We start from the raw sequence: 26,469 nt of genomic DNA, 5'->3' as shown, positions 1-26,469 counted from the left end.
AAAACTGGGTCACATGAGCTCAAAAACCAGGTCACTATGTCAAATAATAGAAAAAACGACATCATACTCAAAACTGGGTCATGTGGGAACAAGTGAGCGATTCAGGACCATCATGGTCCTCTTGTTCATTGATGTGCTGTGCATTTTCAAGCCTTTGTAAGGTAGCACAGTTCGTGTAATTTCAGTCCAATGATGAGTTAGTTTTAACAGCAGCCACATGACACTTAACCTTTACCCTGCTAAATTTCTAAAATGGACTGGTCCATCATCAAATTTAGGCAGTACTACTTATTATTTAAAGGGGTGTGCAATGAAAATTTACTAAATAGCGACCAGTGCAGACTGAGATCAGCCTGCATGCATGTGCAGGCTGATCTTGGTCTGCACTGGTCGCAAAGGTAGAATTACTTGCCGCCAGCAGACTACTGATGTGTTCAAATCTGTGAGAGGATCTGTTGAAAGTATATAATGCAATTAAGAAGGGATTTGTTCTTGATTTAGTTTTAAGTGGTCAGGAATAAGGAATATGATAAAGATGCTGATACATTCACAATGTCATGTAAATGACACACATTTAGAAGATTCGGAAATAAATTTGAAGGTCCATCATGTAAGAGATAGGAAGTAGTTGCTAACTGTTGAGTTGTGTGTCTGATTTTAGACCTAATGCAGCTTGTATTGATTGCATGTTAAAAGTGTTTAAAAGAAGTTCTGTTTATTTGTGGTTACAGCAGTTACTGAGAAGACGTAAAATTTCCCCATCCACAAGCCGATCTTGGCAGTCAATACAGTTCAGTATTCCTCCAGGAAAAGGTATAGAACACATGTTGTACTTGCATATACTTATGATTTGTATTTAATTTTCTGAACAGAAATATTTCATTTCTGTTTAAGGAAAATATCAGTTATAACTAATCAGTTAGTGAATACATATAAATAAAACTCATGGAAAATGAACAGAACAGAACAGAATGCTTAACTTGAACATTTACAGTTCATTGTTGCATATACCTGATAATAGTAATGTATATATAACAAATTAAGGCAAACAACTTTACATAAACCATTTCAAAGAATTTTGTTCAGTTGGTCTTAATTTAAAGGCTTTTTTACCAGACCAAGCCAGTTTTACATTTAACATTTGTGTGAACTTTAGCATACTTTGGGTATCTGTGGTAATATTGAAAATTGGACTTTGAGCATCATGAAGATTGTTCTGTAGATGTTTAATTACATATTAGTTATTATTGAGATTTTTTCTGAGGAAGAAAAAATACAAATGATTAATTGAAGACAACATTTTAGGAAAACCAGATACACAAGTACCATGTAACTGTTATTTTTGTTGCAATAAAAGTGGATTTAGGGTTAAAAAATAGACCTGATTTAATATGATTTTATGGATATTGAGACTAGTTAAAAAATAATTTGATAATTTGATTTTATATTAGGCCATAGTGAAAAGAATACTTAGTATTTGAGTTGTTACATAATACCAAGTGTACTTGAGGACAATAAATCCTTGATTGCAGTATTAGCAATGATATATTCCAGCATATGATTGGTTGTTTTTTAGCCTAAATTTGAAATTGACCATGTTAAGCCTCAATTCAAGAATTGTCTCCAAACCCAGTTTTATAACCTTAGAAGGGGCCTCCATGGCCGAGTGGTTAAGGTCGCTGACTTCAAATCACTTTCCCCTCATCGATTTGGGTTTGAGCCTCACTCGGGGCGTTGAATTCTTATGTGAGGAAGCCATCCAGCTGGCTTATGGAAGGTCGGTGGTTTTACCCAGGTGCCCGCTCGTGATGAAATAATGCACGGAGGGGCACCTGGGGTCTTCCTCCACCATCAAAGCTGGAAAGTTGCCATATGACCTATAATTGTGTCGGTGCGACGTTAAACCCAACAAAATAAATAAATTATAACCGTAGAACCAGTTTCTCAGTAAAATCTCTTATGAGAAACAGTCTTTCGACAGCAAAACTTCTGTCTTCACTGCATTGTTGCAGTGTTACTCTATAAAGGAGTTTCAGTGCATATGTGTGTATAAGTTTAGTGGTACTAAATAGTAAGACATTGTTTCTTCTGCTTTCAGACATTGGAATTCAGCTGGAGAATGGGCTGTATGTGACAAGGGTAAACCCTGGCTCATACTCTGCTAAAGAGGGCCTTATTACAGTTGGAGATAGAATCATGAGTGTAAGTAGAACCATACTTTGGTAATAAATACTAAGTGTTATGATGAGAGGTGAATGACCTGGTATAATGTGTTTCTGTAACATAATAATCCTTATGGAACTTCAGCGTGCTTTATTTATATGCATACACAACAGTTTTACATCAATCCTGAATGTCAGTTATGATTATTACAATTTCAAGCATTGTTAGATGAATCCACAGACTGACCTTTGTTCTGACAGCATTAATGAAGCCAATCCTTTGGGAAATTATCAGTTTATATATGCGGAGAGTTAACATATTTGTCAGGTTCAGAATCAAGGTGATTGGTAGTGATTGTATGATTAAAATTCATATAGAAATTTCAGATAAAAAACTCATGATCTTGTATTGTTTGGTACTTTTGGCTGAAATAATGGTAAAATAAGTCGTAAATATGACAGAGCTTTTCATCATGTTTTATTGACGGATTGAAATAATACTTTGATATAAACCTTAATTGATATCCTGTACTTAAAGGTGAATGGCCGTAGTGTGGAGAACATGAGTCCTGAGGACCTACAGAAAGTGTTATATCAGTGTGGAGGAGAGACCATTATGCTGGATGTCTGGCGACAGACAACACCACTCAGCTCGGCTGGTTCCTCACCAGTTCCCATCGTAGCTAGCATGCAGGAGCAGCTGCTTAGCTCACCGCTTAAATCTGACTCTTCAAAACGCTGGGAATCAACCAGTGAGAGCAGTAAGGGCAGCATGAAAAATATAAAAAGTAGCGGGTCCCAGACGGACAGTCTGGATAGCCCGGGTATTCCCAGACGGCACAAAGATAGAAAACATTCAGAAAAAGATTTGGATGGTAAAGGCAGACATAGTGTACATATTTATGATAAAGCTTTAGAAACTGTGAATAAATTTTTCCGTCCACGACATAAAAGCTCGGAGAGGAGCGATAACGATAAAGGCACATTGACCTTGAGTAGACCTCAAACTATGATAGAAGACAGTGGTGGTCTTGCTGAATTCTCATTCCCAACACATCAACGAGACAATTCTGGGTCCTCAAACACAAATAGAAGTAGTGGTAGGAGCCGGGAATATGATCCGGAAATGAGTGGCACCGGCACATGGCCGAAGTGCATGAAAATTTCTAACACTGCCAATAATGGAACTGTGGTACAAATACAGAAAAACCACCACAAACGCCCAACCATTGATGCTGTGATAAACCACTCTGGGGAAAATATCCCCACGGCCCGTGTACCACCCCTGCCTCCAGAGAGAAATGCATCTTCATTTGTGGCTGCGAGGCATACACCACAGAACTCTGATTCAACAATTACCTACAGCTCTCATCCACCCTCACCATCCTTATCACCACAGCCCAGTACGTCTAGTACTAGCTCGTACTTCCCTAAATCTCCCATACCAATACCAAGACGCTCATTTAATATTCATGAACCTTCGGACTCCCAGAGTTCTCTTAGTCAAAGTCACAGCCTTTCGCATTCTCAAGTTCAAAGTCATTCTCAAAATCATACGCCTTCTCAAGGTCAACAAGGCCATCAAAATCACAGGTCAGCGAAGGTGAACAATACAAGAAATCCACCAAGGATGCCACATATACCAAGCCAAGTGGCCACTGCACAGTTTAATCTGGATTTAAAGTCAAACAGCCACATGCAAGGCCGTAGGCGGCCTTTATCGGGACAGACCCGAGACTCGAGAAATACAAATATGTACTTGTCACCAACTAGTCACAATCCGCCTAGAATGGATTACAGTCAGTTTGGTAGTCGCTCTAACAATACCACGCCAGAACCATTAGCATCACCACCACCTTGCTTAACAGACCTGCCACCTGGCGGAAGACCATATCCTACTCCAAATTCATTGCCTCACAGGTAAGATAGCATATCTAGACATTTCCGTGGAATAAAGCAGAGAAACTGTCCCAAATACAATCCACCTACTCAGTTTGATTATGTTACATAAAAATTAAAGAGACAATTTAAAAAATTACTATTACTCGAGGTGCTAATGATCCGTTTTAAATTCACTAACTTAAGGGTCAGGGGGCAATTTTTGCCTGCCTTGGTCAGATTGTACAAGGGGATTTTGTCCAGGGGATTTTATCTGTTTTTCACTTTCATGTATAATAAATTAGTGGGAAATGTATGTTGGAAAACTCACTTTAAGTATAAACAAATTGTTTTATTATTATGCCACTGTTTTTTTCCTTTTAAGATGTAATATAAAGTCATTTCTTACAGGAAGTATATGTATAATGTTTTTAAATACTCCTTGCAGTTTACAAGGAGAGAAGCCATTACCAATTCCCTCCCAGCCAGTTTTAGCAAAGCCGTACAACATCCATCTAGCCACAAAGACAGTACACATGCCACCATTCAGTACGCCACTTCCCGGGGCTACATTCCCAGACAGTATACAAGAGCTAGATCACTTGCCGCCCTACCATGGCAGTACATCAGACTGGAGCTCACCAAGTCCCTCTCAATTATCAACCATGGAGAGTAGCTTCACTCCAACACCTAGCGAACAGTACCCAAATACAGGATTTCCAGGGTCATCTCCCATCGGGCGGGGGATTGACCCGGAGGTTCACATGTTTAATAGAGGTTATCATAACAAGTTCAGGATACCATCAACCCCAAGTATGACCACCAATGATACGTCGGGCTCAGTTGAAGTTGGTTAGTAACATTATTTTGTAATTAATTCCAAACTTTAGATGATAAATATAGTATAATAAAACTAAGATTCAGAAAAATTTCGCACAACATTTTGTGGTTTTAGCCAAAATGGCTTTATTGTTTGTGGATTATTTAGTGGATTCCAAAAATAAAATATGAAATAAACACAAATTATATATGTTTTTGGAATTCAATTTTGTGGGTGATCAGCAAAAAATAGTCCATCAGTAAATATTTCAAAGTATATAATACTGGTAAATACTTCAAACTAAATCATGTTACAGAGTATCATACTGTAATTTATTTTTCAGTAGGAAAAAAATACCTGCCTGAGAGATTCCCTTACAAAGTGTTATTTTTGTCCTGTATCAACAATTCAGGACTATTTAGTGAATGAATTACAAAACTGTTAAATTCATAAGATTTTCTCAAAGATAATACTGAATATGAAAAAATAGGATTAATTAAGTAATATAAAGTAGTTGTAGGAAGGGAGATAATTCACTTACATGTTATATATTTCAGTGTCAGACCGCAGCAGCCCTTGTTCACCATTCCCAGATCTCAGCATTCAAAAGATGTTACCTTCCATATCACCTCATGCTGATCCCATTCCATACAGGAAAAAGTAAGTGTAAAATTTGTTTGTAGAAAGTTGAAGAACTTGTAGATATAATAGCACAGCTTGTAGCTAGTAATGTTACTGGTTTAAACCAGTATTTGACTATGTATTGCAAAAAAATAAGGTACTGGTAACGGTTAAGCCATTCTGGACATTTTCATTGACTAGTCCGGTACTTATGCTTCCTTGCACACTGGACTGGTGATTTTACCCATGCCGGCAAAACCCATCTGGCACCCCCCATGTCAGATGACTCGTGCTGTTAATGACATAATGACTGACAATTCGAGCACTGGTTATATATCGTTTATGTAAAATGCAAAAAAATCAGGTACCTTAATAGTTTCTCTCCATTCGTTTAAGTATATTTCTCTATTCAAAATACGTTATTTTACAGCAAGAACCTAACGTTACGCTACAAACAAAGTGAAGCTTTGTTACTGTGCATCACTAAAACGACATGACATCACTTCTGTTTAGGGACATTAATTTCCTGCGCTTTGTGTACATCTAAGAAAGTGTGCTATTTCTATTTGCTTTATTTATTCTGTTCTTTTTAAAATACGGTATGCAAGAATAATAATCTGTCATAATAAAAAGCTTTTATGTAAACGATATGCAAGAAAAAATATCAGTCATGTGTTAATGAATCTGATAAAAATATCTGCCCCTCAGCCACCTGCGCATGGGCGGTAACTCAGCAGGTCTCGTTACCGTCCAATGCGCAGCTGCCGTCTCGGGACGGATATTTCTGTCCAGTTCGTAAACACATGACAGATATTATTATTCTTCTATTCTTGAATATTTTTAATGTGGTAAAGTTAAAGCTTTAGATATCCCTTATCCATCTGCCAAACATCAACTTAGATGTCTAAGCAATGCAGTCAACTCCGGTTATGAGATTCCCCAGCTTTCATTTGTCTTTTCTGCATAGTTTCTTAGAAATTTGGTTTATGCTCATCTAAGCCAAAGTCGAGAATCTAGCCAGCTTTAAAATGGGAACTGTGCCAGGCAGTAACAAATCTGACCACTCTAGCTCAGTCTCGCGGAAAATTTGCTGAAAAAAGACTTACGAACATAATGCTCAGTACATATAAAATTGACTACCATGAAATCATAATTACTTATGGGTGACTAATTTTCATGGTTCTCTTGGTTTTATCAATCCATGAAATTTTTATCGCAACGAACGTATAAAATCTTCAATCGTTGACATCCACAAATTCATATCGCCACAAAATATCAGTTTTAGCCAAAATTACAAATTTTTATGTGGAAAAGTTAAATTATTTCTTAGCATTCAAGATCTGTTTTGATAAAAGAGGTAATGCAGATCCAGGGTAAACGTGTTATTTTGTTAACAGACCGAAGCCAGGTGAGACGAGGAAGATCAGTATAGAAAAAACATCCAAACTTGTGGGATTCCAGATAGAAATGGGACCTAGTGGCGGCATCTTTGTCTCCTCAGTCAATGAGAACAGTCTAGCAGCCCAGGCAGGGCTTGTCATTGGGGACCAATTACTGGAGGTAATTCTATTGCCAGATTCATGTGCACAACAGAAAAGCTCTCTTGGGAACTTATTTCAGTTAAAAGTTACCATTTGTTCAAAATGTCTAAATTTATAACAAGTGCTTTTGAAAAGATTTCTTCTGAAACAGTGACTGAGAAAGTACTAAGAATTTTAAAAAGAAAAGTATTTGAAAGCATTGAAAACAGTCTTATAAACAGCAATACAATAATTAAGAACTTGACCAGTATTTAACAAGTGTCTCTGTTTTTTGTTGTATATGGAACTGTACAAGTATTGCTTTTTCACTTGATATAAATGGAATGTTGTTTACAGATATGTGCAATCAACATGAGAAATGCCACATATGACCTGGCTGCGCGGGTATTACAGCAATGTGGTAACAACCTTACGATGTTGGTACAGTTCAATCCAGAAAGTAAGTATGTAATTAGAGTCATTGTCAAGACAACTGATTTAGTATCATTTCTTTTTGCCCATCACTACTGTGGATTTCCCAGCAGCGCTCTGGTTTGAATTTTTATGGATGGAAGTGCAGGAGTTTGGTGGTTCTACACAGGTGCCAATGCTTGCTTGAAACAATGCTAGGATGCACACTTTGGGTTATTCTCTGCCATTCAGACCTTAAAATATGTCATATAGTCTAAAATGTGTGTGTGAAGGCCTGGTTTCAAGAAAAATAGTCCTTAAAAAATGTAAAAAGAACCAACTTTGTCTCAGATGTTTTTAATACTTGAACTATGTCTTAGATTTAAACAACAAAATATCTTGTAAAAATAATCACTTTTTCAGAGTTTAATGATAATGACAGTGGATCGTCAGCAGAAAGTTCGACAAACACTTCACCACTGAATTCTCCAGATTCAAAATCAGTCAAAAGTCGTGTGTATAACGGTATTTCACAGAGGGAAACACCCAAATCTCCATCTCGTGTACACAGTCATAGGTAGGCAGAGTTCACTGTTACTCCCTGTTTCTGGTATTCTCAGTGGTTTTACCTGTTCATGAAAATGATATTAAATCCCAACAGCAAAATTATTTTCATTTTTAGCTCACCTGTCACTTAGTGACAAGGTGAGCTTTTGTGATCACCCTTCGTCCGTCGTCAGTGCATCCGTGCATGCGTCCGTGCGTCAACAATTTCTTGTTTGCATGATAATGGTTTCATTTATGATTTTATTTTAACCAAACTTGCACACAACTTGTATCACCATAAGATCACGGTTCCTTTCTTGAACTGGCCAGATCACATTATGGGTTACAGAGTTATGGCCCCTGAAAGGGCCAAAATTAGCTGTTTTGACCTTGTCTGCGCAATAGCAGCTTTATTTATGATTTGATTTTTACCAAACTGGCACACAAGTTGTATCACCATAAGATCTTGGTTCCTTTCTTGAACTGGCCAGATTTCATTATGGGTTCCAGAGTTATGGCCCCTGAAAGGGCCAAAATTAGCTATTTGACCTTGTTTGCACAAAAGCAGCTTCATTTATGATTTTATTTTAACCAAACTTGCACACAACTTGTATCACCATAAGATCTTGGTTCCTTTATTGAACTGGCGGGATTCCATTATGGGTTCCAGAGTTATGGCCCCTGAAAGGGCCAGAATTAGCTATTTTGACCTTGTCTGCGCAATAGCAGCTTCATTTACGATTTGAATTTAATCAAACTTGCACAAAACTTGTGTCACCATAAGATCTCGATTGCTTTCTTGAACCGGCCAAATCCCATAATGGGTTACAGAGTTATGGCCCCTGAAAGGGCCAAAATTAGCTATTTTGACCTTGTCTGCACAAAAGCAGCTTTATTTATGATTTGATTTTAACCAAACTTGCACACAACTTGTATCACCACAAGATCTTGCTTCCTTTCTTGAACTGGCCAGATTCCATCATGGGTTTCAGTTATGGCACCTGAAAGGTCCAAAATTGGCTATTTTGGCTTTTGCAGCCATATAGAGACTTCATTTATGGTTTTATTTGATACAAACTTCCAAAATATCTTCAACAACAATAAATCTTGGATTCCATGACAAATCAGATCCAATCTTAGCTTCCAGAGTTATTTTATATCTGATTACCTCCCCTGATTGTAATCAAAATGGATTTATATCAGTAAGTACTTATAGGACTTATTTGAAATTTCATTATTGTTATTAGTTTGACTGAGACAATCATAGTAGATAACTATGGACTGATTTTATGTCATATTACCTCCCTTTATTTCAAATTAAAATGGGTATATCTCCGTAACTAATGAAGATACTGATCTGAAATTTCCTTTATGTCAACAGATTTATTTGGCAGATCCTTCCTTTCTTCACTTACAATATTTTTTTTTAATTACTTCCCTTTTACGATACTATAAATAGCTTATTTTTAGTAACTTTTTTTATTATTGGCCGTAGGGAAAAACCGAGACCACTTTTGTGTGGTACAACATGGATGGTACCTCCAATTTTTAGGTGTATTTTGACATATCTATACCTTGTAAGATTTGTTTTTCTTTTTGGTTAAATTTCTTCCCTTTGTTGTTCCTGTCCTTTGGATTTAGATATATTTTCTGAGGACCTAATAGGTGAGCGATATAGGGCCATCATGGCCCTCTTGTTAAAATTTTTGATCCACAACGTCATGATTTAGGGAAATGGCATTTTTTTGGCTAGGATATTGATAGCTAAACAGATGAGACTCTTGTCACAGTGGAGAATTTTTAATCCCCCGCCGTGGGGGAGGGATTATAGGAATGGTCTGCGTCCGTCCTTCCGTCTTTCCGTCCGTCCTTCCGTCCGTAACAAAATCTTGTCCGGTTCATATCTCCTAAACCCCTTGAAGGATTTTCATGAAACTTGGGTCAAATGATCACCTCATCAAGACGATGTGCAGAACCCATGAGTCAGCCTTGTCGGTTCAAAGTCAAGGTCACAACTCAAGGTCAAAGGTTTGAGCCTGCCATTTTGTGTCCGCTCTATATCTCATAAACCCCTTGAAGGAATTTTATAAAGCTTGGGTCAAATGATCACCTCATCAAAACGATGTGCAGAACCCATGAGTCAGCCATGCCGGCTCAAGGTCAAGGTCACAACTTTGGGTCAAAGGTTTTGAGCCTTCCATTTTGTGTCCGCTCTATATCTTCTAAACTCCTTGAAGGATTTTCATGAAACTTGGGTCAAATGATCACCTCATCAAGACGATTTGCAGAACCCATGGGTCAGCCTTGTCGGCTCACGGTCAAGGTCACAACTCTAGGTCAAAGGTTTGAGCCTTCCATTTTGTGTCCACTCTATATCTCCTAAACCCCTTGAAGGAATTTTATCAAACTTGGGTCTAATGATCACCTCATCTAGACGATGTGCAGAACCCATGAGTCAGTCATGCCGGCTCAAGGTCAAGGTCACAACTTAGGGTCAAAGGTTTGAGCCTTCCATTTCGTGTCCGCTCTGTATCTCCTAAACCCCTTGAAGGAATTTTATAAAACTTGGGTAAAATGATTACCTCATCAAAACAATGTGCAGAAATTATGAGTCAACCATGCCAGCTCAAGGTCAAGGTCACAACTAAGGGTCGAAGGTTTGAGCCTTCCATTTTGTGTCCACTCTGTATCTCCTAAACCCCTTGAAGGATTTTCATCAAACTTGGGTCATATGATCATCTCATCAAGAACTCATGAGTCAGCCATGTCAACTCAAGGTCAAGGTCACAACTGAAGGTCAAAGGTTTCAGATCTGTATCTCCTAAACCCCTTGAAGGATTTTCATGAAACTTGGGTCAAATGATCACCTCATCAAGACGTTGTGCAGAATTCATGAGTCAGCCATGTCAGTTCAAGGTCAAGGTCACAGCTAAAATCAAAGGTTTACCCTTTCACTATCCATAGCAGTGGCGGGGGATTTAGCTGTCTTTCAGACTGCCTTGTTTGTGTTTAAATTGAGGTAATCTGAACTAATTTGCATAGGAATTGACTGATTTTCTGTTCAGTAATTCAGATATTTTACCAAAGTCATAGCAAACTAAAGTTTAGGTTAATGTTTGAATCAAGGCATTATAAATGCCATATCTTTTTATGTGAGAAATCTGCAGTGAAGTTCTATACTGTGAAATCATTTAATTTCGTGGTTTTGGTCAAAACGGCAGTTTCATGGGGATATGAATTCGTGGTTCAACTTTTGAACATAAAATGAATTGGAATTTTACTTCTTCGTTGGGATTAAATTTCGTGAATTGACTCAACCACGAAATCGACGAAAATTTGTCCCCCACGAATATTAATGATTTCACAGTATTCATACATGCCATATCTCCCACCGGGAGCCTTTTTCTCCCGTATTTTCCGTATATCTCCCGGTCTCCCGCTGGGACATGAAAACCTCCCATAGAAAAATAAATTCAGAAAAATGTTCTCTGTCGAAAAATCGTATCTCGGACCCAAATGTAGACCTTTAAAAAATACTTGAAATTCAATATCGAGTAGCCCGGAAATACTCTTCAAACATAATTTTGATAGTTGTCTATAATCCCTAGCTTGTTTATCGAGAAATACACGCCTGAGGCATTAATTATCTTTCCACCTTCTGACACCATCTGCAAACAATTGACCATTTAATCTTACCCGTAGGCAATTGTAAACTTGTGCATTCGAGATTTTAGACTGATTCTAAATTAAGAATTACATCAAAGTTGCTGATCGGTAGTTTTTAAAACAATATGTATACCAGTCTTAAAAGTACGTCATTTTACCGCCACCTGCTAAAGTGTACTTTCCTTTTCGCTGACCTCAATATTAATCGAGAGACAGGTTAGTGCTAACACCGAGTTCATGCTTCTCCATTTAAATACTTGCACAACATGCAAAAAATCAACCACAATTTAACAAAAATTGGTGAGTTAATGTCAGACTGCACAGAATTTCGGACAAACATGAATTCGGATAAGTGAATTATATGAAATAAATTGCAATTCATACTGCCCAAAGACTGCCATTTGTCATGTTGCAATAATTAACGGGAGAAGAATTCCCAGTTTAAATACATGTAGTTTTAATCTAAATATGGACAATCCAGCAGTATAGAACGACTTTCATTTTTGTTTTAACAACTTCATTTCTGAAAAGAAATGACTGCCCTTAAAAGACTGTTTGGACATGATATGTCCGCAATCTTTTGAGTATTGTATGCTAAAACATGTCAAAAGGATCACTCTCTCCAGATGCAGATGCATCAACACATAAAGCAAAAACAATTTCCTGGTTCAATCTTTCATGGAATTCTGAATTTCCTTGGATTAATTAAAGTGCTGTAAGTAATAATCATGCATTCTATACACAACTGTTGGCTCCACTCATCAATTCAATATAGAAAACTTGATGATTTTTTCATGAAAACGGCTATTTAGCGCGTAAAAATGAGCGTATAAAAGTCTCCCTTATTTTTACCCAAATCTCCCTTAAAAAAAGCCCTGTTGAGGCAAATCTCCCTTACTGACCGTCTGAAAATATGGCATGTATGAGTATTATTAGTATATGCTAGGGTTACATATCCTTATGCTAATTTTTTATTCAAGTATATAGTGAAACCAAAAAGTTCTTACAATTACATTGCACCATGTCAAAAAATATGCGAGAAAGTCACTTCAGATTAATGTTATTTGCAATTGCAGTAGTTCCATGGGAAAGTACGATGCCCAGCGGAAAATCTCATTTAAGAAACCCAATCCAAGCGCAAGTCTAGGTATCTCACTGGCTGGAGGTAATGCTACTGGAATCTTTGTGCACAATGTTGAGGAGGGAAGCCCAGCTGCTGGTCATAATGGGGTTCATCCTGGGGACCAGATTCTTGAGGTATGGCATTTACTTTTAGAGTCAGAGATTTCATTTGTTGTCTTTGCTTTGGTCTTGTTTGGTATTTTTGACATTTTTGTTGTTTTTGAAAGGTTTCTTTAATAGTGTTGTTTATCAAAGGGGGTTCATTGAGAATATTATAAGATTATGAGTGGTCACAAGATGTTCATACTTTCTCTGTTCCTTCAGTATAAATTTGATAACACTGTATACCAAAATATTTGTTTGTGTTTTCAGTATAATGGAATAGACTTTACACGAGCCACTGCTGAGCAGGCATACAGACACCTAAATGAGCCGTGCTCATCTGTGAGATTCAGAGTTAGATACCATCCCTCTTGTAAGTTTCTTCTTAGTACTGGTATTCCTTTATGAACAGAAGCCTTTAGTTTGATAAAAAAAATGTCCGTAAATTGAGAATGAAAAATAAAGTTAGACATACAATGGCATTGTATTAAAAAGTTATCATGTATAGTGTCTAATTTTAACTTTAGGTTTGGCAGTGTTAGTAATATTATGCAAACTGGTAAAATTGTTTTCATTAATATATTGTTAATTATTTATATAGAGGATTTTTGTGTGTCAAAATATCTTTCACTGAGTGGACATCAGATGCAATACATAAGATCTGGTGTTCTTTAGAAACGTCATGTTTTTTCAATGGATTTTAGCCATATTTACCCATTTCCCATTTTGTAGTTCTTAACAAGTGAAAAGTATATTTGATATTTTTCGCTGTGAAATTAACAGATATATTATCTCAGATATTTCAGTGTTTTGGAAGTCTTGTGTATTTTGTTCTAATGTAGTATGGGGGTATGAAATGGAAAAGCAAAAATTCAGATTTTAAAGTAGAATATACATGTTTCCTTCAATTTTTCTTTCAGTATATAACAAAGTACGAAACAAGAAGGTTGTTGACTCAATTTATGTGCGGGCCATGGTTGATCACAATGCCGAGAAAGATAAGGAAGGAGACCTGAGTTTCCGCAAAGATGATCTCCTGCATATCGAGGATACCGTGTATAAAGGACAGAAAGGTGTCTGGTATGCTTGGATCATTAGTGACGATGGACAGAAGATTAAAGGTGGAACCATTCCAAGTAAAGACAGGTATGTGTTTTTGAAAGTATGTATTTTTTAGATTTTTTTTTGTTGTTGGTTTATTTACTACTGTAATATATTGTTAAGAAAATTTTAAAGCATTTATATCATGAGAAATTGCATTGATTGGAACACTTTTCGATGAAAATTTAATATATTTTTAACAAAGATAAAATTACCATATATAGCCCTATCTAGTTGATTGTCATTTTGTATGTTTACAGTTTACCTTTATCAATTGAGTAACAGCAAGCTATAAAGGAATGTAATATAGCCCAATAAGGTTCTAAGAAAATTTCAGAGCATTGTAAACAAGTGTAAATAATTATAACACTGGGATGTTTTTATATCCACATACAAAGGCGATTGCATGTATCTCAGCTGGTTAAGAATTGCTGAGGTATATAGAAATTACTTCTTTTTCCATTACTGTATCTATCCCACACTGGCATTGTTGTACAAGTTTGACCTGCTTGTACAGTGTGACCGTATACACTGTCAATCTTTCATTACCATTTCTGCATCTTTCTATAGACATTATTGCCACATATATATTTGGGGATATAAACGATAATATTGAATTGCAGATTAGAGGATAACTTGTCATTGCACAGAAGTTTATCAGATAATTTGAGTGTGCATGATTCTGAGGAATACAAAACACCTGCTCGCCGTGGATCTGGCTCGGCACGTAGAAGTTTCTTCCGTAGAAGCAAGAAACACCAGAGGACGGGATCGAAGGATAGTCGAGAGTTTAATTCTTTCTCTGATGTCTCTCTCAACAGTGACTCCTTACCAGTCCTTGATGGTATGCTTAATGAACATTTTAATGATTACATGTTTTTGCCATTATGTCATTTCTTTAGACTGCATTACCAGAAATCAGGAAAAATCCTTGAATTGTTTTGTTTGCTTAAGTTTCAATTCCTGGAAAGTCTCTGAATTCAAAAAAGAAGAATAAAACTGGTGGAAATTCAGGAATTTTGCTTCCACATGACAGTCAGACATGGGTGAAGTTTGCCCGAGGTTTCCAAGACATTATTTTCCCATGTTGTATAAATCCGTTGAGAAATTCAAGGGAGAATAGACTTCTGACATTGTGTCTTATATCATGTGTCCTCCACCTTTGATAATGATGTGGAGAAGTTAGCAGTTATCTGCAGGGAACAGGTTATTACTAGTACAGAATGCAGGGACACTGGGAAGGTTAAATTCTCACTATTACATAACTGAAATACTGTCCAAAAATGGTGTGAACTGATAAACAAACAAAATCATCACAGTAAAATATATGCAGTATTTATATTTGCTTTTTGAACCAATATGCTGAAATTATTTTTTCTTTCAGATCTTTCCATGTATACATACCTCAGCGTAGAAAAACTTGAATGTAAGTATCACATAAATTATTATAGATTTCTAAAAACAATCCTTTAAATTTTGATTTCTGAAAAGTGTGCATCATATTACATGTACTATGTAAGTCAAACAAAGAGTTGTACTAGATTGAAATATAATGTTTGAGCTAAAACAGTTACAGTTAACAGTATTGAGAATTTTAGATAAGTTTAAAAGCCTTATGTTTTAAGAGTATTTTTCTGACGTTTTTTCTTTCCAGATAAAAAGACTCGACCTGTGGTACTGATAGCTCCGCTGGCGGATGCTCTAATCCAGAAATTATCCTCAGAATCTCCAGACAAATATTTCTATTGTGAACCCTGTAAGTATGAAATAATGTCTGCTTCTATTTTTACTGACAAGAAAATAAACTATTAAAGTGTTACCTTTGTTAGAAGATCAGATACTGGTAATGAACATTATTTTGTGCAGTTTGAGTGGATAAGAAGAAATTTTGATGATCTGTATCAGTAGTAATTGGTACGAAATTTTTACATTTTATGTTAAATGGATTGTTTAAACATTTATTTGACACATCAACAGAAGTAACCATGTACAGTTTTCTGATTATGTTTTCCAGCTGTAATCCAGACATCTCACCACTGTATGGAGCAAGGATTGAAGGACGGACAGTTTATAGATTACTGGCAGCAGGACGAGCGCTACTTCTGTATCCGACTCAAATCTGTAACCGATATCTGTGATAAGGTGATTTACTTTACCATCAGCCTGGTAGTTCAGCTCAGATAGCTTTATCCCGTAGTTAAGTACTTGTTTCTGTCAAGTATCAGTAAAAAAGTGACTGATTATACAGCAGTTGGGGTAGAAATACAGAACAAGACTTTGTGTAAACTTAATGAGAATAAAAATATTGAACAACACTTTCTGTGTAACTTACAGTAAGTATAGTGAAGATAAAAATGTTGAACATTACTTTTTGTGTAAACAATGTGAACACAAAAATATTGAACAAGACCTTTTGTGTAAACATAGTGAGGATAAAAATATTGAACAACACTTTTTGTGTGAACATAGTGAGAGTGAAAAATATCAGACACTATGTTGGAGATAAACTTTTTGTGTAAACATAGTGAGGATAAAAATACTGAACAAGACTTTGTGTGTAAACATAGTCGAGTTAAAAATATTGAACAAGCTAGGTAAGCTGTATACCTACATTACTGTGTAATGACTGCAGCTGCAGTTCCTACTCGTCCACTTAATCTGTGACACGATAAGATTTTATGTGAATGAAAGTAGTTTTAGAAGTGTCCCTTTTATACTGGGAAATGCTGTTTTGATTACTTTTATTAATACTATATATATATTTTTCAGAATATCCACTGTTTGTTGAATGTAAATCCGTTGGCTATAGAGCGACTACAGAGGCAACAAATTTATCCTATTGTCATATATGCTCGACACAAGTCTTATAAACAATTACGGTAAGACGTTTATTCTGTAGTTCTGTTTAAAACTTGACTGTTCCAATCATAAGAGCTTTCTGGTAGAGCAAGTATCCAGCCTCAGTTAAATACTTGCCGACAAGGTTATATCTCAATAACAATTGAAAAATCACTGAAGGTTTCCTAGTCATAAAACCCTTTAATATAACCAAGTAAACTATTGGTTGAATTTAATGTAAATTATGGTCCTTTTTAGCTCACCTGTCACTTAGTGACAGGGTGAGGTTTTGTGATCACCCTTCGTTCGTCGTCCGTCGTTCGTAGTCAGTCTGTGCGTCAACAATTTCTTGTCTGCACGATAGTGGTTTCATTTATGATTTTATTTTAACCAAACTTACACACAACTTGTATCACCATAAGATCACGGTTCTTGAACCGGCCAGGTCCCATTATGGGTTCCAGAGTTATGGCCCCTGAAAGGGCCAAAATTAGCTATTTTGACCTTGTCTGCACAATAGCAGCTTCATTTATGATTTTATTTTAATCAAACTTGCACACAACCTGTATCACCATAAGATCTTGGCTCCTTTCTTGAACTGGCCAGATCCCATTATGGGTTCCAGAGTGATGGCCCCTGAAAGGGCCAGAATTAGCTATTCTGACCTTGTCTGCACAATAGCAGCTTCATTCATGATTTGAATTTAATCAAACTTGCATAAAACTTGTGTCACCATAAGATCTCGGTTCCTTTCTTGAACCGGCCAGATCCCATAATAGGTTCCAGAGTTATAGCCCCTGAAAGGGCCAAAATTAGCTATTTTGACCTTGTCTGCACAATTGCAGCTTCATTTATGATTTGATTTTAACCAAACTTGCACACAACTTGTATCACCACAAGATCTTGCTTCCTTTCTTGAACTGGCCAGATTCCATCATGGGTTCCAGAGTTATGGCCCCTTAAAGGTCCAAAATTGGCTTTTGCAGCCATATAGGGACTTCATTTATGGCTTTATTTGATACAAACTTTCAAAATATCTTCAACAACAATAAATCTTGGATTCCATGACAAATCAGATCCAATCGTAGGTTCCAGAGTTATTTTATATCTGATTACCTCCCCTGATGGTAATCAAAATGGATTTATATCAGTAAGTACTTATAGGACTTATTTGAAATTTCATTATTGTTATTAGTTTGACTGAGGCAATCAGGGTAGATAACTATGGACTGATTTTATGTCAAATTACCTCCCTTTATTTCAAATTAAAATGGGTGTATCTCCATAACTAATGAAGATACTGATCTGAAATTTCATTTTTGTCAACAGATTTATTTGGCAGATCCTTCTTTTCTTCACTTACAATATTTTTTTTTAATTACTTCCCTTTTACGATACTATAAATAGCTTATTTTTAGTAACTTTTTTATTATTGGCCGTAGGGAAAAACCGAGACCACTTTTGTGTGGTACAACATGGATGGTACCTCCAATTTTTAGGTGTATTTTGACATATCTATACCTTGTAAGATTTTTTGTTCTTTTTGGTTAAATTTCTTCCCTTTGTTGTTCCTGTCCTTTGGATTTAGATATTTTTTCTGAGGACCTTCTTGTCCTCAAGTGCAATGATAACAGGTGAGCGATATAGGGCCATCATGGCCCTCTTGTTTACTGTTAACATTTTGTATTAAGTTTATATACAACAAACTCCAAGCTGTATCTAGGTAACAACTGTAAGGATTGAATTGAAATTTCCCACACTGCTTCCCAGTCACCAAACCTACTTAAATAACTAGGCTAGATAACATGTTACCATTTATAGCCCCTTTTTGACTTAGAAAATTGATTAAAAGTTCTGCATGCAACTGTTAAGCTGTATCTCGGTAACATTTTCACATTGGATATATTGGATTGAAACTTTGCACAATGCTTTCTAGTCATCATCCTTTTTACATAATCAAGTTAGATAATTGTTGATTGACTTGGTAAGAATTATTAGCATTTTTCTACCCCCACAAACAAAGTTGGATGCCTTTGTTTACATTTTGATCATCCGGTCAAGTGTTTAAATTTTGAACTGTCTCATGTAGTTCTCAGACAACTTACATACTACATAAGACTAACTCTTGCATAACTGTAAAAGGGAACTGATAAAATCTGAACACTGTTTTGCTCTGTCTCTGTAATTCCAATAGCTATAAAAGTTTTGGTTCCATAATTTATATTTTTATTTCAATGCGAGCAGTAAAGCCAAATAAAATCATTCTGTTTTGATCTTTCAGGGAAATTAAAGATGTGCAATTTTTGCCAGAGAAGTTGAGTTTAAAGTCTGCAAAGGAACTGTTTGAATACTGTCAGAAAGCTGAACAGGACTACAGACATCTTATCTCGGGTTCGTACTCTTTTTGTAGCCTTGTTAGCAAGAACAGTTCTCATGAAAGTAACAATGATTGCCATTGTAAAGTACAGATAGTATAGTTTATGCTTACTGTAGGTATTTTCTTCCGATTGCTTTCAATCAAACTTGTTATTGATTTTAATGATCATGGTAAACCTGTATTGTGTCCTTTTACTTCTTTTGGGAAATTATATTTTTATCAGTCCTTAAAGTATAATCCAACTGAACCAATTATTTGTTCTTTGTTAAAGAAATACAAGGTTGCTTTTTTTTCATGAAATAGTTCCAGGATTTTTTTCTATTTTATTCATTTCAAATTATTTTAGCAACCTATGCTCAAGAACAGTGGGGGGCCTCCATGGCCGAGTAGTTAAGGTCGCTGACTACGAATCAATTGCCCCTCACCGATGTGGGTTCAAGCCTCACTTGGAGTGTTGAATTATTCATGTGGGCAAGCTGTCCAGCTGGCTTATGGAAGGTTGATGGTTCTACCCCGGTGTCCGCTCGTGATGAAATAATGCACAGAGGGGCATCTGGGATATTCCACCATCAAAGCTGGAAAGTTGCGATATGACCTGTAATTGTGTTCGTGCGACAAACCCAACAGAAACATAACAAAAATCAAAAGAAGAGGTGTTCCACTGTATCTTACTTTTCAGAGTTTGTAATTATTTATTTCGAGCCTCTGAAATTGTCCATATTAAGGGATCCCATAACTTGCAGACTTAAGAACATCTTGTTATTCTGTTGTAACAATTTTACTTGCAGCTACCATTCAAGGTGGAAACCTGGCAGAGATGACTCAGCAGATAAAAAATGTTTTATCATCGGAAAAAGACAAACCAATATGGGTTCCTTCATCCACGTTGAGATGACAGCTGGACTTGTAACATACAGCATACAGGACACATTTACAACATACTGTGTATATAACATCATAGTGGGCTTTCAGAGAAATGTTTGATGACGCGATATTTTGAAAGACTAGATGTAACAGTAGCATGTGAATAAAAACACACATTTAGTAGTTAAGTTTTAGAAATTACTGGACTGGTTGAGAAATTGAGATTTTACAGTTTGGCAAGCAGAAAAATTATGTTTGAATTTAGGAAAAGCAGTCAGGTTGGCAAAACTTGTTGACCTAAATAACTGCAGTTAACTGGAATTCCTAGAGGGCAACTCATTATTTGGACTTTTAGTACAGTACATTCATGGAAACAAAGATTCTACAGGCTTTTAAGTAATAGATACATACTTACAAATTAATATACTTTTTTGGTAACATTTTTGCATCAAAGAATTGTCTTTACAGTTTTATGTGAAAAGAAAAGATCCTTCAACATCTGTAAAAATCAGTAAAAAATTTCGCATTATTTAGGGCAGAAAGAATCAGTTTAAAGCATTTTGTCGCTATATTTAACGTTTTTGTTATTTATTTGAAAGACTGTGCATATGAAGAAATTAATTTTGTGTATATTTACTTGTTAATGGGACTCACCACCAGAGCAATGTCAAAATGTTTTGAAATGGAAATGTGAAAATCTCCTATAGAGAAATCTCACTAAATCCTGTGATATCAAAATGAGATCTTGTATTTGACTTGGCCTTTGATAAATTAATCCGGATGATGTGTGAATTCATGAACAATTCTGTTGTTTTATTTTTTACATTTTACCCTCAGTTTTGAAAGTTAGATTTTGACATTATTCTGGAGACGTCCCAAAGGCAGAAAAACTGAAATATGGAGAACATGATTGCATGTGCTTGTGTTAGTATTCATTTTTGGGGACCATTTTGTTTTGTTTTTATTATTTATTTTTTATGAATGTTGTAACACTGTCAAACCTCAATGTCTAGGTTGTGAATTTTTCTTGGGATAGTACAGCTGTGTTTGTAGTGTAAAGTCTGTGTAAAATCCGCCTCATGTTACTTTATATACCATTCAGCATTCTGCAGGCTATGGTCATAATATCCTATTAAAAAAAAAAAGACAGTCAAAACCCTATAGCCATTTATTATTTTTTAATGTTGAAGTATAACTATTTTCAATACTGTTTTCACTAAATACGATGACAGTAAATGGTTCTTGGAAGTACTCTAAACAAACCAGCAAGCCCAAAACTGATATTTATATGTCCAGTTCATGTGCAAAGCTCATTCATGTTAAAAGTTTTGACAGCTATCTGCTTTTAGTCATGTCTGGTTTATTTTGGGAAGTTTGAGAACAAGTCAGTACTAGTTTGAAATCTCTTCTCTTTCTGCAAAACACCTTCAGCTATTAGCTAGTTCATTTACCATAAGTTTCTGCATGCTCAATTAAACTTTCCTCTACAATGTAGAATCCGATTAAAGCAAAATTTGTTCGAAAACTCAAGATATACTAAGCAAATCTGCCCAATAATGAAGGGAGGACTGAAAAACATGGCCAGAATCAGATTTTCAGACCTATAACCTATTGGAAAAGTAAAATTTTGATCAAGACATTTTTACAATTTACATATTGTATTTCATTTAGTTAAATGACATATATAGCTCCGTGTGCTTGTTCTTTGGTTTTACAGATACTTGTCCTTATGGAAATGCAGATTTAAACCAAAATTGGAATTTTTTCCTGTTTGAACTTATCATATATTTAATCTTTAGAGAGAAACTCAGTTTTATTAATTATAAATAAATTAATAATAAATTATTCATGATTTGAATTACATTTGGATATGCCAGACTTTTATTCTATGTTCTACAGAAAAATGATGTTACACAATCTTTCTTATTCTTCAAACTAGCAGAACTGCTACTATAAGCCATTTGTCTAATACTGCGTGTTTTGTTCGTCAGTTATCTGTGGAAGATAAAGGTGGCAGTAATCATGTTAATTGTTAATCCAGAAATATATGTAGGTCAGTCAGTAATAGTTAATTTTGTAAAATTGCCGAGAAAGGAAGTAATGCAACTGTCCCTAGATTTATATACTTTTGAAAGTAATCAAACTGAAAATGTTCCACCTTTTAATTTTAACTCCTTTTAAGAGATGACAACAGCTTCATGAACCAGACGGAAAAAATTACTGACTTGTTCGAAGTTTCTCAGTGTTTTCTTTTTGGGTTACTCTACTTGTCATTTACTCGTGTTACTTACTGATTTACATTGTTCAAATGTACAGTTGTTTTTTTTTTTTTGGAAGTACAGTGAGGATCTTTACCCCATTGTAATTGTATGCTTGACAGTGCTTATTTATGTTGTGAAAGATTTATTGTCCTTTATTGAATCAATGAAATTGTGATTAAATCACATTTACTGAACTTTTACTATGGAAGACAAATTATTTGAAATAAATGTCAGGAAACTTTTCAGTTACTGTTGTTTTTGTTTTTATGCCCCCGAAGGGAGGCATATAGTTTTTGAACCGTCTGTCAGTCTGTCAGTCTGTCCGCAATTTTCGTGTCCGGTCCATATCTTTGTCATCGATGGATGGATTTTCAAATAACTTGGCATGAATGTGTACCACAGTAAGACGACGTGTCGCGCGAAAGACCCAGGTCCGTAGCTCAAAGGTCAAGGTCACACTTAGACGTTAAAGGTCATTTTTCATGATAGTTGGGCGTGTCCGGTCCATATCTTTGTCATCCATGGATGGATTTTCAAATAACTTGGCATGAATGTGTACCACAGTAAGACGACGTGTCGCGTGCAAGACCCAGGTCCATAGCTCAAAGGTAAAGGTCACACTTAGACGTTAAAGGTCATTTTTCATGATAGTGCATTCGTGTCCGGTCCATATCTTTGTCATCCATGGATGGATTTTCAAATAACTTGGCATAAATGTGTACCACAGTAAGACGACGTGTCGTGCGCAAGACCCAGGTCCGTAGCTCAAAGGTCAAGGTCACACTTAGACGTTAAAGGTCATATTTCAACATAGTGCATTGATGGGCGTGTCCGGTCCATATCTTTGTCATTCATGCTTGGATTTTAAAAATATTGGGCATGGATGTGTACCACAGTAAGACGACATGTCGCGCGCAAGACCCAGGTCCGTAGGTCAAAGGTCCTAAACTCTAACATTGGCCATAACTATTCATTCAAAGTGCCATCGGGGGCATGTGTCATCCTATGGAGACAGCTATTGTTTATCTTAAAACTGGTAAATCAAGTGAGCATTCAGTTGTTCTAATCACATTTGATTTCACTGGATAGCGCATAGACAGTATCCAATTTATTTTTATGCCCCCGAAGGGAGGCATATAGTTTTTGAACCGTCGGTCTGTCAGTCTGTCCGCATTTTTCGTGTCCGGTCCATATCTTTGTCATCAATGGATGGATTTTCAAATAACTTGGCATGAATGTGTACCACAGTAAGACGACGTGTCGCGCGCAAGACCCAGGTCTGTAGCTCAAAGGTCAAGGTCACACTTAGACATTAAGGGATAGTGCATTTATTATTATTATTATTATTATACCACATTTATATAGCACTCTTTTCATGCACTTGTACACGTTCAAAAGTGCTTTACAGAATAAATTGCAAAAATACAAACAAATACGTATACAAAGATAATGCATTCCACATTAACAAAAATCATGAATGAAAACAAGTATAATTTAAAAAAACAAGATAAAAAAAAATAAATGTATCGGTCAGTTAAAAAAAATATTGTACAAAAAAGTGGGTTTTGAGCCGGGGCTTTTGAAAGCAGCTAGCGTGTCAGCTTCCCTGATTTTGACAGGAAGAGAGTTCCAAAGCTTTGGAGCAGTGCACGAAAAGCTGCGATTGCCAACATCAGGTATTAGATTTTGGCATAACCATTTGACAGGGTTTGTCTTGCGATCTTAGGGTCCTGACCGGTTTATACACTTCTTGCATATCCCCTAAATAGGCAGGGGATGATTGTGTAACGCCTTTAAGGTGTGGGTCAGAACCTTGTACTGAAACCCTGTATTTCACGGGCAACCAGTGAAGCTCCTTCAGAACCGGTGTTATATGATTGCGACGGGGCGTCTTAGGGGATTACGCGAGCTGCAGTGTTCTGGACATGTTGCAACTTGTTAAGTGCTGTTTTGGTATACCACTTAACAAGGCATTACAGTAGTCTAACCGTGAAGTAACCAGCTGTTTATAAGGGTTTTTGTGGCATCACTGGAAAGTACCGTTGATGTGACCTATTCTGCGAAGTTGTGCATATCCAGCCCGGCACACCGAGTTGACTTGTTGTTCCATATCTATACCGCTGTCAAATACTGTCCAAGATTTCCTAACACAGTTTCGTGGATTTTATCACAGAATCACCGACCTTCACAGAACGTCATCAATGTATTTGGGAGTTACGCTTTGATGTCAATAGCATTACCCAGTTTTGTCAGCATTGAGCTTCAGCATGTTGGAATTCATCCACGAGACAATTTCAAGTCAGACAGCTCTCAATGCGGCGCAAAGCTTAAACTTCTGGCCACACCCTCTATCGGTTTAAAAAGATAGGTATAATTGAGAGTCATCAGGTAGAAATGATGAAGAAGTCCATGACGTCTGCATATGGGCACCACGGGTTTAGTGTACATGATATAGTTCTTTGGACAAGCACTGATCCCTGGGGAAACACTGTTTTTCATCAACGTAGGCGTCGACAACTCACCATCAACGCATACAGTTTGATAGCGGTCACTAAGAAAATGATGACATCCATGCAAGTGCTTTGTGTGTGACTCCAAAATGATGTTCGACCCGGTTTTAAACAGTGTTTTGGTGATCATCGGGTCGAAAGCCGCAGAAAGATCGAGTAGCACGAGGACTGTTACAGAATTTGATCGAGAGATGTGAGGATGTCATTTTTGTACCTTTATAAAAGCCGACTCAGTTGAATGAAACTTTCTGTAAGCAGACTGCAGTCCCTCATGTAGCTCATTTTCACTCAAGTGCCGCTCAAGACGCGCATACTACTACCTTTTCTAAGATTTTTTGAATGAAAGGGAGGTTAGATACAGGCCTGTAGTTTTTGAGAATGTTTGGTTAAAGACCTGGTTTCTTAAGCAGGGGTCTTATCCTAGCACTTTTAAACTCTTTTGGTACATAACCTAATTCCTTTGATGTATTTATGATGTTTGTTATCAGCGGCAAGAGCTCATCGAGACATTTCTTCAGAAGCCATTTTGGGGTAAAGGGTCAAGTTCGCGGATTTGTTTGGAGATTTTTGTATAATTTTTTTCCTACCTCTTCTATCGTTGTAGGAGCCAAATCAATAAGACAGTTTGCTACTTCTTGGTGTTCTGGACAATCCCAAGTCTACTAAATCACGATCAGTTTGGCTATGCGAAATAATATCATTCCTAATTTTCTCAATTTTCTCGATGAAAAAGTCACTAAACTTCTGCGCAGTTCCTTTGGTGATGTGTTAGAGGGACGGGAAGCATCTTGGCCATTTATGGGCATGTCCAGTCCATATCTTTGTCATCGATGGATGGATTTTCAAATAACTTGGCATGAATGTGTACACAGTAAGACGACGTGTCGCGCGCAAGACCCAGGTCGTATCTCAAAGGTCAAGGTCACACTTAGCCCATTAAGGGATAGTGCATTGAGGGCGTGTCCATCCATATCTTTGTCATCGATGGATGGATTTTCAAAAACTTGGCATGAATGTGTACCACAGTAAGACGACGTGTCATGCGCAAGACCGGTCTGTAGCTCAAAGGTAAAGGTCACACTTAGATGTTAAAGGTCTTTTTTCATGAAGTGGACTGATGGGCGTGTCCGGTCCATATCTTTGTCATTCATGCATGGATTTTAAAATTACTACGCATAAATGTGTGACAACGTAAGACAACGTGTCGCGCGCAAGACCCAGCTCCGTAGGTCAAAGGTCCTAAACTCGAACATCGGCCATAACTATTCATTTAAAGTGCCATCGGGGGCATGTGTCATCCTATGGAGACAGCTCTTGTTTTTTTTTCAAGTTAGTTTCATGGCTTGGAATACTGGAACAAGAGGGTCATGATGACCCTGAATCGCTCACCTGAGTAATAGGAGTCGCATGTTTGGAATGACAAACTGATGCTAAAATATTAGAAAGTAGGTCAGTAGGTCAAATTCATGGTCACTGAGTCAGTTTTAAAACTGGTATGCAAACATGTCATCCAAATTTCAAGGCTGTATCTTAAAAAACAAGAAAGTAGGTCAAGGTCACAGTAAGGTGACCCGTAATCACTTGGGTACATCAGGTAAATATAATTAAACAGTCTAGGAAATATGATCTGATAATTTTTGAAGTATTTTTTCCTACATAACTCGTAGAAC

At 36.6% G+C, this 26,469-nt stretch overlaps 1 protein-coding gene across 4 annotated transcripts in view; it reads left to right on the top strand.

The window, feature by feature from the left end:
* Positions 1 to 22,534, top strand: part of LOC123562372 (disks large homolog 5-like) — a 100,982-nt gene extending 78,448 nt beyond the window's left edge. For all 4 annotated transcript variants that reach the window (XM_053537211.1, XM_053537212.1, XM_053537213.1 and 1 more), the window contains 18 exons: positions 732 to 813; positions 2,099 to 2,202; positions 2,701 to 4,082; positions 4,489 to 4,892; positions 5,418 to 5,520; positions 6,879 to 7,041; positions 7,359 to 7,461; positions 7,836 to 7,989; positions 12,701 to 12,881; positions 13,119 to 13,221; positions 13,769 to 13,994; positions 14,573 to 14,793; positions 15,334 to 15,375; positions 15,604 to 15,705; positions 15,964 to 16,091; positions 16,719 to 16,828; positions 19,069 to 19,178; positions 19,953 to 22,534. In XM_053537211.1, the coding sequence (XP_053393186.1) occupies positions 732 to 813; positions 2,099 to 2,202; positions 2,701 to 4,082; positions 4,489 to 4,892; positions 5,418 to 5,520; positions 6,879 to 7,041; positions 7,359 to 7,461; positions 7,836 to 7,989; positions 12,701 to 12,881; positions 13,119 to 13,221; positions 13,769 to 13,994; positions 14,573 to 14,793; positions 15,334 to 15,375; positions 15,604 to 15,705; positions 15,964 to 16,091; positions 16,719 to 16,828; positions 19,069 to 19,178; positions 19,953 to 20,059 (3,825 nt within the window). In that variant the 3' untranslated portion in view covers positions 20,060 to 22,534. The remainder of the gene's footprint in view (positions 1 to 731; positions 814 to 2,098; positions 2,203 to 2,700; positions 4,083 to 4,488; positions 4,893 to 5,417; positions 5,521 to 6,878; positions 7,042 to 7,358; positions 7,462 to 7,835; positions 7,990 to 12,700; positions 12,882 to 13,118; positions 13,222 to 13,768; positions 13,995 to 14,572; positions 14,794 to 15,333; positions 15,376 to 15,603; positions 15,706 to 15,963; positions 16,092 to 16,718; positions 16,829 to 19,068; positions 19,179 to 19,952) is intronic.
* Positions 22,535 to 26,469: the final 3,935 nt, after the last annotated feature.

Source organism: Mercenaria mercenaria, chromosome 2 (genome assembly GCF_021730395.1).
Source record: "Mercenaria mercenaria strain notata chromosome 2, MADL_Memer_1, whole genome shotgun sequence".
Taxonomy (NCBI): Eukaryota; Metazoa; Mollusca; class Bivalvia; order Venerida; family Veneridae; genus Mercenaria; species Mercenaria mercenaria.
This window is presented reverse-complemented; position numbering and strand designations above follow the sequence as displayed.